The sequence below is a fragment of the Rhopilema esculentum genome, chromosome 4, assembly GCF_057945365.1.
Source record: "Rhopilema esculentum isolate cy_ngs chromosome 4, ASM5794536v1, whole genome shotgun sequence".
NCBI classification, from domain to species: Eukaryota; Metazoa; Cnidaria; class Scyphozoa; order Rhizostomeae; family Rhizostomatidae; genus Rhopilema; species Rhopilema esculentum.
In genome coordinates, this window is record NC_142818.1 from 9,188,778 (window position 1) to 9,202,534 (window position 13,757).

The 13,757-nt window shown below is 35.0% G+C and overlaps 1 protein-coding gene across 1 annotated transcript; it reads right to left on the reverse strand.

Moving 5' to 3' along the window:
• Nucleotides 1–54: 54 nt before the first annotated feature.
• LOC135691293 (uncharacterized) lies at nt 55–11,818 on the reverse strand. Its single transcript, XM_065209111.2, has 9 exons — nt 11,660–11,818; nt 8,435–8,593; nt 5,169–6,133; nt 4,424–4,490; nt 4,238–4,306; nt 3,579–3,659; nt 2,235–2,900; nt 1,674–1,789; nt 55–720 (listed from the first exon to the last, which is right to left on the reverse strand). The coding sequence occupies exons 1-9, from the start codon at nt 11,756–11,758 to the stop codon at nt 663–665; spliced, it is 2,280 nt and encodes a 759-aa protein (XP_065065183.1). The 5' UTR covers nt 11,759–11,818; the 3' UTR covers nt 55–662.
• Nucleotides 11,819–13,757: the final 1,939 nt, after the last annotated feature.

Here is a 13,757-nt window from a genome sequence, read left to right on the forward strand (position 1 = left end):
AGCTGTATAGACCCGTACAAAAAGAGGAAGTAATAGCCACGACACAGAAGACACTTTGTGGAATTGAACACTAGGCATCTATTTGATTCTGTACATGTCATTTAAAGGAGTGAATGATATTCCTTTAATGATCACTGCTAGAGCAGTTGTCTTGAGTATATCGAAAATGTCTTTATTTTTCAACATTTTATGAAATATATAACAATAGATAGACCAATCTGGATGATCTAAAATTGCAAAGCAATACTATGTAAATCACGTACAAGTCTAAATACATAATTTAGATAATTTTCAAAATGCTGAAATACCTCAAAAGTCCTACCATCAAATTCAGTGGTTCTGACATATTTCATTTAGTAATTATCATATAAAAATTACCAGTTACTCGATATTAATGCTGATATCTCGTAAGTCTATAAGCGACTTCTCATATGCATCACGGTTTATGCAGCTGTATGAAGAGAGAACCCTGAAGGCCTTCTTTCTACTGCTAAGTATACGTTTCTTTTTGAAACATCTACTTAACGTGTCAGAGACATCTGCCATATTGTATAAAACAGCATTTGAGAGAAAATCGTCAAGAACTAATGACGATTCTACATCTGGATTTGATTAACTAACGTCCTGACTGAGGAAGACATATCTACAACGCTTGAATAAATCTATCTATTTTTTACTGATTCTTCTTTTCTTTCGTCCACCCATGCATCGAAGACATTCCTAGAAGAACATAAGCAAAATACTAACTTACAAGACTTTTCGAATCATACAGGATAGAGATGGTGGATACTGACCAAAAAAGCAACGGTTTAAGTTTCATGAACAAAACAAAAACAATGAAACTTCTAAGATTGAATATTTGGATTTTTTTGAAAGGGAGACACTTCTGTTTACAACGAGCTCCGATTTAGTAAACATATTTGTCCCTCCTGGAGCCTAATGCTCCGCTACTTACTCAAGGGGTAAGGATGCTGGAACTTTTAAAGATGCTGAAGTTCAAAAGGCCTATCTTAGACATTGGATGGAAAAATTAAAACCTGGTTAAATACAAAGTTGCAAGAGATATTTGGCTTTCATCTGGTGCCTTGTTTTTTAATTCGGCCTATGAAAAATTTCAAGCTTATAACTTTCTTGCTAAATGATATTACTAAAGGCTTGGCCAAACTGGGCAACATTGTCGGGCAACAATTACAAATTCCAAGTGTTGCTCAAAAGTTGCCCAGCTTGAATAAAAATGTGATGACTACAGGAAGAATAACATATCGGCCAAATGTTACTGCTTCTACGAGTGCTAGACCAAAGAGTGCAAAAAGCAACACAATGTCAAAATCAGCTTTCAGGGGCTGCAGCTTGCTTTCTTTCTGCCATACTTATGCAAATTTGTGCTCAAATCAAATATGGCGCGGAAAACCACTTATCTGATCAAATTTGGCGCACTGTTGTGACAACATCAGCAATAGTTGTTGTACGACAATGTTGCCCTGTTTGGCCTCAATGTTTTGACGGCAAAAAAATCAACAAAATTTCGAGCAACATTGTTGCGCGCAGAATGGCCAAGGCTTGAGAAGGCCCTATGATCTTCAGCACCACTTACAACCCTAGTTTGGCATCTGAATCTCAGAAAACGAAATAGGCCTTGAAGTTGTTGATAACAGAGTTTAGTGAAAGGTTACCTGCAGTGGTTTACCAGGCATCGGCTGCTACAATACAGGGGCCCGCGCTCTTTACTGATCTTAGCAGGGTTCTCACAGCCATTGTTGGCGCATATTCGCACGGCAGGGACAGAAGCCTAGAAAAGTTGTTTGATAAGAGAAAAATGCAATCGACGGCAATTCACAAGAAGAGTAAATCAAACCTAGGGATTATCTTAATTCAATATGAAGTGAATATGAAATAAATTAAATCACAATAAAGCTTTTGACTACTATAATGAATTACAAAATGAAATTTATGCGAAATCGATTCGGGATACGAAAATCATATGTAATTTAACGACATTTCAAGCATTTACTAATATCCTCTTATGTGAAGTGAATCTAGCAGGATAGAATAAGACTGAACAAACAGGCTAGAACATGAGATTTCAAAGCAAGTATGTATCCTTGAGACTTGATAGAAATAAGCAAAAGCTGAAGCTTATCTAAAGATTAGCTTAGCTAAAGCCGTATACCTTAGTTACCTTTGTGTGCAGTTCTTTAGGGTTAGTATTTTCTCAATCATTCAGTTATACTTACTTTCTCCGTTTGACTGTCTGTTTCACTCTCCTTAATGGCGCTTTCCTTCTGATCAGAGGAGCCAGTTGAACGATTTTTCTTTAACGGTATTTTAAAGCTCATTAAGGATTTTGGTTGTGTAGGCTTTGGTTGGTCTTCAATGTCATCTTCCTCAGCTATATCCTCGTCATGCTTCTCCTCGTGTTCTTCTTTATGTTTTTCTTCAACTCTGTCATCAGAAAAAGTTTTAGACAGATCCTCCAACGCCTTGGTCGGTGACTCTGTTATTTGTGAGTTCCTTATGTTTATTTTCATAGTAAGCTTCGGAGTGGGTCTATCTTCACTGACTATTTTCTCTTTTTTCTTAGTTTTTTTAGGCTCTTTCTTTACATTCGAAGGTAGTAGGTTCTTTGTCCTTGGTCTTCCTCGTTTTCTAACAGGAGGTGGTTCCATAATCTGTACATCGTTTGTGTCCATTGACGAGCTCTGTGCTGTCGCGAATTGCACACCTGAAGTGACTCCGGAATCAAGTTCGCTTCCATTCTTTTCAGGCGATGAGTCAGACGACAAGACAACCATGGGAGTATTATTGTGTCCACTATTCGAGCTTTCATCAATCATTTCACTATAACTAGCATTTTCGATTGTAGTTAATTGAGCATTTGGTCGTCCCGAACCATCGCCAACCTATAAAAGTTAGTCGGAAATAGAAACATAAACAAAAGCTGGTAACGAAGTAAGAAAACAGCGTCATGATGGCAAAACTCGTAATGTTGGAAGTGAATGTGAGAGCATTTTAATATAAAAAAAAATTCAAAATGATAGGTATAAAAGGTAAAAAGATACAACCTTTGTTGAAAAGTAACTCTAAAGAATACTGCAGAGCAGTGTAAATGGATAATACAACACATAGGCGTCTGGTATAATGTAAAATACAAATAATTACCTAAATGTTATAACAAAAGGTCAAATTCATAACGGGAATAAGATGAATACATGATACAATTAAGTCTACAGTGCGAGTTAAATCATATCAACGCACATACCCGAAACAAACCCAAACTCAATGAAAGATACATTCTATAACATGGAAATCCTCCCTTGGTTGTTTTGAAAAAATGATATAGGATTTTTAAATTTTCTTGCAAATAACTTTTCTTGCAAATAGGATTTAGGTTTTAATTAGGTTAATAAATACATTTGTTGGACATCTGTTAGTTTATTTAATTGTACTTTTAATATCATTTTATGGGCAGGTTACATGAAAACCAACAATTCGAGCTCTGTGTCCAGTTATAATTCTGACCAGCCCTGATTGTATAGAAATTTAAGAGAGGAAACAGAACCAGACAACAGATATCTTACCCCCTCTCCAATGCTTGCCTTATATTCCGCGAGCTTAATTCGATATTCTTCTTTTTCTTTCGCACTTTTGGCTAAGTATATCTGAAAGTAAAGAAAAATCAACGGAATCTTAATAATGATCGATTTTTAATAACATACTTCAGAATAACTTTGTCCAATATAAATTAAAGAAGCAACACAATTTTCTCCCTTGCAAGGCACACAACGGACAAACTTGTACACTAGGGTAACATAGTATTCTGAAGTATTTGCACACTCCTCAGAGTATAAACGTCGGAATATGACCAATGGTAAGCATGAAATTTATATCCAGGTGTAGATCCAATATGACAGGAAGAAAGACGTGTTTGATAGGTTCTTTTTGCTTTCTAGCAAACAGCAAGAGTCAAGAAAGATAACAAACTCTTTCTGTCTACACAAGTCGGGATCATGTTGCAACGTTTATATTGAGAGTGTGTCAGACAAAAAATGCTTCAGTGTGCTGTTTCCGCAACTCCTTGTTTATTCTACATTCACATTTGAGTTTAGAAAACATTGGATTCTTCATCGTCTTATAAAGTTTTGCAAAAGAGGCTTTTAGATTAGATTAAGGCTTCTGTACTTGAAACAGCTTATTTTCTGCTAGGATTCATAACATATTCAGTGGACTAAGTAGCTACCTGTTTTTCCTCTTTGCTAGCCTGTTCCCAGAGTTTTGAGATCATTTTCGATACCTCACCCAGGCCAGCCTGCAGAGAACAACTTGGCTTAATATGCTTCATAGTAATATTCTTAAAATACTATAAGAACAAAATATTCAATAATGTAACCAAATAAGATAAGGAATAATGAGGCATGTCGATTACCTTCGGATTCTCTTGGCGAACTCGCAGTTGAACATCTTTAAAAAACATTAAATACGGCGAAATAGGCCTAAAAAAGATATCACCAAGTTAGCAACACGAAAAATGCTCTTTTACATTTTGATCGTTGTGAAAGGTTTTTTATCGTTTACTGCATAAAACATTTTAGCAGTATCAATACTGAATTTGTTAGAATGGCTGTGAGATCATAGTTATTGGAAATATAATACTAACATACATTCGAGAACTGATCAATGACGTCATTTAAGAAAAGCAATATAGATTGGTGATTAGCCGAGTAATATGAAGAGCAGTTGCTTTATCGAACCATAAAAAAGATAATACGTGGCATATAACTAAACATGATAGTAAGAAAAGCATAAACATGAAACAAAGACGCAAATTAAAGAGCGAATGGTTTTACATTTTTTTCATTTATCAAAGACATAGAAGTAGTAATGAAATTATTTTCTCTCCCAAAGCTTGGCGAAAAAGGTTCACATTCGCTAAAATCACTATATCTAGTTTACCTTAGCCAGTACTGAAAAGTTTGAGCTTTGTAAAATTGAGACAAAAAGTGGAGTAAACGAGCTTCAGCTTGCGGTATTGACAAAAATCTTCAAAGGCATGCAGTGAATAGCCTGAGAATTGCTATAGAGAATTGAGAATTGAGAATTGCTAAGATAAAATCTCCAAAAGTGTTTGGATGCCTGTGTGAAAAGGAATCGTCAGCAAGAGACATGCTTACTTTACAGGCTCATTCTTGTCTTTCTTCTTTTTAGGTCTTCCTCTTTTTTTCTTCTTCTCCGTCAATACCGCTGGCTGAATATGCGTGTTTTGCAAACTTGCTGCAACTTCCGAAAGAGATGAATCATCTTCTTCATCGCTGCTAACAGTGACGCTAGCCTGCTTGTCAACTGACATAGGCGAAGGCTCCTCTCTCAGGCCTGTGTTTTCATTTGCATCAGTTTCCAGGCCGAAATTCGTGCTTGCAGCTGCAGGACTGGTCGCCTTGAAAACAGGATAGCTTGGTGACGAACTCCCTAACGAACTGATGCTAGTCACAGGCGACTGGGCAGATTGGGTTACCTGGACTGGTGATGGCGACTGTGCATTTCCCTGTGTTGCCTTTGAGGCAAGCTGAGAAGCGACTGACATGGCTGCCGTTTGTAACTGTCCTGACTGGGGACATATCAAGTAGCCGACTTTCTTGCCAGCCACTTCAGTGACAAGCATTAACTTCTGATCGGGGGTTTTCACGAGTTGTCCCCGAAGCTGCAAAACCGAATTCCCTTTGGCATTTTTGTTTTTAGAATCATTGACTGGCAGCTTCAGGGATGTCAATGGAATACATACTTGTTTACCGGGGGCACCGTTTCCAGTTAGCTGGATACCTTGTTGCACCAGATTCGTAGCCTGTGGTTTTGGGGAAGTACCTGCAGTACTTTTCGACTGTTGCTGTAAAAGCATTGCTCTTTCCTGTTCTTCCTTCAGCTTTCTTGCTTGTTCTTCCTGGGCTAGTGCTAATGCTCGCAGTGTTTCAAGAGCATGCCCTGACTGGGGCTGTTTTGATTTCATGCTCTCATTAACAGCGCTTGCTCTTTGTTGAGACTGAAGAAGTGCTTGTGCATTGATTGACGAGTTGCCAGCTTTGACATAGTCGTGGCCTTCTGCAGAAGGGTATGGCAAAGTTGGAGACGAAGAACCTAATTGCTAGAATCGAAATTAAGACCAATGCATAATTCTGTCGTTTTAAACTGAAATGCAAATAATTTAAATCAAATAACTTGAAATAAACTAAATAATTGTTTGTGATATGCAGTCACTGCCAGTTTGGGTTCCTGTTACATAAAAAATACAAACGACCAAAGTAATTAAAAAAAACAAAATTAACCATGAAACAATATTTACAGAAAAGTGAAAATAAGAAAGTGGATTAAATTTAATAATAGATCCATACAATTAAAGAATGGCATCTTACCATGTATCTAGGAAAAATTTATTATCAAAAACCGAAATTAACGAGGGACAAACAGCAGTTTTGTTTAAAAATTTATTCATAAATGATAGAAGATTTGAAAATAATTAGCTTTTAAACATCAAGGCAAATTAACTATGATGATGTGAAGATACGCTATGAAAGATACGCAAAATGTTTAAGACTTTGAAATAGGTGTAGTCTAGTTTGTTATCTAATAGGAAGGTGTGCTTCTGTAAAGTAGCAGAGAAGGCATTCTTTCCATTATAATATCCAGTAGCTGACAATAAACATTCCTATTGACTTTCAGAGGTTATAAGACTCTAGCTTTGGTGGGTAAAGTGATCTGATCCTGTATAGAATATGGATTTATAGAAAGCTCAGTGTTCAGAGAAAAGAATTGATTTTTTATTCACAAAGTCGGAGAAAGAAATTGGAAGGGGGACTAAAATTCCTTCAAAATAGTAACATTCTTGTCACACAGAAAGTATCAAAATTGCAATTCTTGTTTAAGAGCTCTGTGTAAGAGCGATATACATCAATATTTTATTTTATTATTTTAAGTTTTTATAAGTGAAAAAATGTTTTTCTGCAAATTTCATAAAAATATAAAAAGCTAAAATAAACCTGGCAGCGAAAGAAATAAGACAAATTTTAGAAATTGACTTTTTAAAGTAAAAAGTTAATATCTACAGATACTTTGATATTAGACTGTGACAAATAGTTCTTTTTACTGTTTATGATTTATTTGTGTCTAGTATAATTTATTTTAATTATGCCCATATATTTAATTGACAACCATGTATTTTTCAATATAAAATAATATATAATAGAGAAATGCATTTAATGTAGAGTAAACAAATTTAGCTAAAATTGAAAATTTGGTTTTTATTTGATCAAAAAAGCAGTGGATAGTATACAAAAGACACAAGACAAAAATAAGAACTAAAAGCAGCAATTGATTTGACAATAACAGCAATTGCATGAAACATGTATTATTCATATACTCATGTTTATATTTCTGAAATTTTATACAACATTTTCTCTAAGGAATGTCAGACAAAAAGGGCTTCAGTATAATGTGTTATGTTTCCACTTATTGTGTCTTTATTGACACTTGTGCAAACTGCACAACTATATTGACAGATTTTAAAACTGCACGATCTCTTCCAATTGAAACTGCTTAGTTTTGTATATGATTGTGTGAATAGGATCTCTACTTCTTGTTTTCATTCTTTCTTTGACCTAGTTGAATCCGTTCATCGATATGAGACACGGCAAGTCACCAAAAATGATATTTTTCTAACCCAAAATAATACTCTGCAATATGGTATCAGGTCAGTGCGCTATTAAGGTGCTAAATGCTGGAATGACATTCCTGTGGATATAAAGAAATCACCCTCTGCTAATATTTTTTGACAAAAACTCAAAGCCTTCCTCTTTCAAAACCATTACCAAAATTGATTGCAAACTTATTGATATAGAAAGTCGCCATCTGCCCATAGTTTCTTTTATGCCTTAAATAATCAAATTTGTACGAGAAATTTTTGAAACAGGGGGTGCTTCCACCTTGATTAGTTTAACTACTAAGAGAGCTCCTCCTTTAAGTAACTCCCCCCAATGAATTTATCTTGTTCTTTATTCGGTATTTGTATGTTGTATCAATTTTAGGCGCATTATTGTTATTATTGTAGTTTAGTTGTTTGTATTAATTAGTTTTGTTATGATATATTGTATGTGGGGAATTTAAAATATGAAAATTGAACTGAACTGAACTGAAATAAACTTTGGCTATTTCTGGTAGATGTACTCAAAAGAATGGCCCAGAGAACAGAATGAAATTGCTCAGCTACTAGGTAATCTTAGATTAGGAATTTGCAAAAATTTAGAATGAATGTGATCTTCATTCTGCCTTACACAACTGCATTAAGCATTGGTGATCACAAAATCAGGACAATTAGGAAAATAGATGGCATTTCTGCAGGATATCAAAGGGCTAATTCTGTTCATCTAGACATTAAAAACTTGTACCCTACCTGGTTAGAATGGTTTGTATTCATTGGAAAATAAATTGATGATGGTGAGCCAATATTCAAGTGTGACTGGGTGATTGATGGGCTCTGAATTGAAGAGGTTAGTTGAGGGATTGTCGGAGATGGAACATAAGGAGCAGATGGTTTCACAAGCTTTATGTCCTAAAACAAAATATTAGCAGGTAAGTATGGTGAGAGTAAGTACTAAAAACTATAAATACTAAAATATGGTAAAGGAGTAGGAAATCATACTGAAGAGTGTGAATATCAATTAAGACAAAACAAATTCAAGTATTATGCAGTTAATTTGTAAACAATGATAACAGGAAATGTTTTCTAATAAGCATAAAGCCCTGGGTCAAAAGAGCCCATTTATAAGCAGACTATATATAAGTAGGTAATTATGATTGAACCATACTGACTGCAAAGCTTCTTAAGAATTGGGTATTCTTACAAGATAGATAATTTTGTGCTTGAAAGAATTCTACAGATTTTGCTCCTAGTAGAATGGACTAAGTTTGAAGTTTTTGAACACTATTAATTATTTTTAGATATTTGCTTACAACATTGAAAAAACAGTTTCTACACATAGAGCTTTTTCCGCTGACACAATTCAGAATATAAAACCTGAAAGGATTGGAAAATGAAAGTTGTAGAATGGAAAGATCCAGCCTTTATAATCTACATATGACTGTTGTTGTGTTGTTGTTGTGACTGTATTAACCAATCATTGCCACAACTAAACCACAGAGGTTATTTCAAACACATTTACAAAATGGAACGTTTTCCCAAATTTTCAAGGCTGTGGTCTGCGAAAATTCCCCTAAAAGTAAACCCTACACCCTATGTTGTCAGATTCGTCTCTGTCCCTCCAATATTTCCACCCTAGCTAGATCACTTTGAACTACAAAATTTGTAAATAAAATCAAAAATTGTCATTCTTTGGCTACTTTGGCTAGAAGATATTAAGTTTAAAGATAAAATGAAGAATATCCACAGCATCATCTGAATTTTTTCTAGGAATTCAAATTCCCACAAGATTAGCTGCTTGTCATTAAAGAATAATATACACTTTTGTGCTAGTGCTGACTTCATTAGTAACAGCAGTTGTGAAGCTAAAAGTTGTACCTACTCTGCCTTGCATGAACATTAACTTCTTAAAAAGGTTTTTTAAACATTTAAAGAAACAGTCAATATTCTGGGTAGAACAAACAAATTTTATTCTACTCGACAAACATTTTCAAAGTCTATACAAATCTGTAGTCATAAGGATCCTGTCATTTTTTCAAAAACTGGCTTAGAAATCCACATAATTCTACATTGGTTATGCCCAAAACTTGGTACCATGTGGCTTGGTTATGTCCAACAAAAGAAGCTTCAATTTGCACTTAACAATTACATAAATAAACAATTGGGACAACATAAGTATTGGTGAAAATGGCCTTTTTATGGTATAAAGTTGGAAAAGGAGGATGCACTGCTCAAGATAAATATATTTTGAATTCCTCAAGGTACACAAGGCCTTCTTTTTGTTGTTAAATTTCATTCAAATACATAATACATAAAAGTGTTTTGGAAGTAGTTTTGGGCTTTAATTTTGTCAGGCTTAAAAATTTTGTTTTTCTTTACCTTTAAGGTTGAAAATTTTAGAAATTCCCTTGAAAATTAGCTTCGCTAAAGGGATAAAACAGATGTTAAGGCAGTGATTCAGTTGCTACTGGTTATAGATTTTGTATGCGTTGCTGATAATATATTCTTTAGCAGCTAGATGCAATACTAGCAGTAAGAATTTCAATGTTCTATATAGAAGTTTTATATTTTCTTCAAATTGCTGCTTCTGATATGGTATGATTATGTGCAGTTTCCCTGACTGTGAAACAAATTAAAACTAATACGACCCTAACAGAGAAGGTAGTCAAATAGCCTTGAACAAGCCAGAGTAGTTAACTCTTAAGATATTACACTGGCCTCCCTTAATTATTTTCTGTGAAGCTCTGCTGTGTACAAATAGCTTCCAGGTGTATTCATTTACTTTGTGACTTCAGATATCGCATCTATCTTTTTACCTTGTTGGACAGAAAGATAATTTTTTAAAAGCATTTATTTTTGTGTTTATGGAAATGGTATTTTATTGTTCCAAGAACCATATTGATGGTACCTGTAGGTACTAAATTTAGAACACTTTCTGATTAATAAAAGTTTGCAAGTCGTGGCATTTAGAACAAAAAGGAATTGTCTTCTTTTTTTGTACTATGAATTGTTTGAAAGGGGTGCCAGAGTGATATTATGCCATTCCCAGTTAAAAGCCCTAGCTACCAATGGTTGGCCTATGGTTATGGCATCAATATGGAAAAGCCAAAAAAACATTGGAATTAAAAGATCAATTTGAATCAATGGTTTTGAAAGTTTAATTCTATATTAGGTTATCAACAGCAACATATAGGCATTGAATAAATTCTTAACACCTTTGTGCTGTAAGGAAAAATTTGGAAGGTGCAAATTTTTTTATTTCAAAGGAAACAGATTTTGAAACATTCAAAATAATACCTAGATCAGAGTGCATGGCACGCGTTTTAAATTTTTGAATTTCCCGCTTCTTATGTTGCATTTATACAAAGCCATTCACAACAAAATACGTGACGCTTAGCCACGTGGTAAATTTCAACCAATGAGAGGTGACTTCTGGGAGGATCAGAAAACCGCAGCATTTCCAGACTAAAGATGGCGAAAAATTTTTAAACTCGGACGGAGCCGATTATAAAACAGACGAAAAATCTTGAAAAATACGGGCTAGCAAAACGACTTACTTAACATAAATATAACAGTAAACATTTTGTAACTCAAAATATAAAAAATATCCTATTCCTCGTTACAAACGCTCCTTTTTGGAGTAGACCGACGGTAACATGTGTTGTTATCTGCGCTTCGCCTGGGCTTCCAAATTCACACCCAAAATTCCAGTTATCTCGCCGTAGATTGACACCAGTCGCTAAAATATAGCATTTATACTGGAATCGTCTTGTCTATAAGCTAACTATTCACGATTACTAACTCATTTCCTTCTATTTTTCTCATTTTCTCCTTCCAGAAGATTTGCAATTGAATCACCCTTTCTTTGAGTAAATCGCTTTGCAGCTGGAATTCGAGTTCGTTTTGGCTGGCTAATTTCATGTGTTTCGGGCAAGTTTTTTATCAAAATGAAACTAGGCCTTTCTTCTTAGAACCCACCTTTGAACTGTCGTTTTGATCATCCCAATTATCGACATCTGCTATATCAAAATCTGTAAGAAGTTCCGAAGAACTGGGATCAGGCGCCTCGGACGCCATCCTGCCACATCAAAATTCAACAGCTGCCTTGCCACAGCCTCTTTTCCATTCAAAAAAGCAAATCGGTTGAAGTGAATTGTAATTTTATCCACTGTTTCATCTTAAAACTTCATCTCATTCCCACCTCTACCAATGATTTTTTACATATCTTTAAGCATTATTGGTGCAACATTGTTTATTTTTTGCTTGAAAAAAGATGGTTCGCAAAATTGGGCGTCACTGCATCCACCTCTTTCTTCTAAACGAAGTGTTTTGCATGGCAGAATGGAACAGTGAACATTTAGTTTTAACAAAGTTCAGTCTCCTTTGCGGTCTTTCTGTACATGCAGCTGCCAATGTATGACATGTTGTCTTTGAGATACAATACATACACTTAGATGTGTTATCGTTGGGCTCTTTTGATAGCCTTGTAACATAACTGACATCTCACTTTTTCATCCCAGGGTTCAGTTGGTCAAAATTATGACGCTGCAGAATTACAATATCAAAGCGCAGGCACCCACGTAGGCTGCAAGGAAATCGTTTTGTTTTAAGATCCATCTTGTTACATTGAACTGAGAACCAACAATCAAAGTCTTGATTTTTTATCTAACAGCGTTTGAAGGAACATTCCCTAAACTTTTATTTTGGCAACACTTGAAGAATCAAGATCTTTTAATAATGTAATATATTCTAACAGGATCATTATTGGTTATAGTGTATTTGGCATTTAAAAAGTATTTTGATCCCTCGGGCAAGAATTAAGACGATTCGCAGCCTTCAGATAAACAGTTTGCCACTTCAGCTTAGGCTCTACCATTCCAAGCAGTGTTTTTTTTTTTTTTTTTTTTTTTTTTTTTTTTATATCCAGATAAAATGTTACAATACAAATTACATTCTACATTACTTGCTAATTACTTTACGATACTACAGGTACGATACCATGGAGAGCAATGGACAATGCCAACCCCATGGCCATTACATGCAACTAGAGAAACAAATACGAACGCTACACTTACACTTAATCAATGTTACAAAAAAAAGAAAAGAAGTATATATATATAGAAGATTACAGGTACAAGATAATACGTTTTGAAAAACTGAAAAAAGCAAATAAGTGGGTGAGACACAAGACTAAGGGATATTTGATGAAACTGATTTTATGATCATTCAAAGCGTTCCGTTCTTGAAATATACAGAATAGTAGATTCCAAAATGAATTTATTTACTTCAAATGGCAATTTTTTGTCGCCGTACAAAAGAATCTGTAAAAGGATAGGATTAGGAACGTTGGTAAATTCAAAAGAGTGCAGTACTGGAATGACACAAGCGAGGAGGTCATGTCTTTGTTTTTCAAAAGAATGGCATGACAATATGAAGTGCTCCGTATCCTCAAGACCATCGTTGATCGGACACATCGGGTTGATTGTGTCACTAAAATTATGACTGAATTTGTGGAAATTTAGTTTGCTCAACCCTACCCTAAGTTGAGTTAATAAAGAAAGCCCTCGTGGGTCATAGATACCGAAAACAGAGTTAGAAAGTGGTCTAATGATTGACAGCAATCTATTCTTGAATATATCAATGGAAGGCGATTCTCTGATTTCAGGGTCAAGCTGATTCCATTCATGTAAGCTGTTTGGGAAAAAGCTTGACTTATATTTTTCAGTTCTTGCTCTAATTTGTCCAACAACGGGTTGATTACGAAAAGCATAATATGATTGAATCAGCTGGGGAATAGGATCTCTTAGATAATCTGGCATCAGATTGTTAATGATCTTGTAGATCATGAAAAGTCGTCTACTCCATCTTCTCAAGTACAGGGATTCCCATCCTAACTCTTGATACAGCTTTTCACGAGAGGTACCTTTCCATGTTCCTGTTACTGCTAATGCTGCAGAATATTGTACCGATTCGAGTTTTTGCATCAGGATATTGCCGCGGCTATTTGAATTGATTTCCTTGCATGGAAGGTGGTAAATCACATCACCATAATCTAAATGAGGTCTGACATAAAGTT

Bases quoted from the DNA above. Each gene is read 5' to 3' on its own strand.
- LOC135691293 (XM_065209111.2), bottom strand. From the start codon at position 11,758: ATGGCGTCCGAGGCGCCTGATCCCAGTTCTTCGGAACTTCTTACAGAT. The intron at 4,307-4,423 runs GTAATCGACATG...TGTTCTCTGCAG, and splicing joins TTCGCCAAGAGAATCCGAAG to GCTGGCCTGGGTGAGGTATC. The intron at 721-1,673 runs GTAACCTTTCAC...ATGTTCTTCTAG, and splicing joins TGCCTGGTAAACCACTGCAG to GAATGTCTTCGATGCATGGG.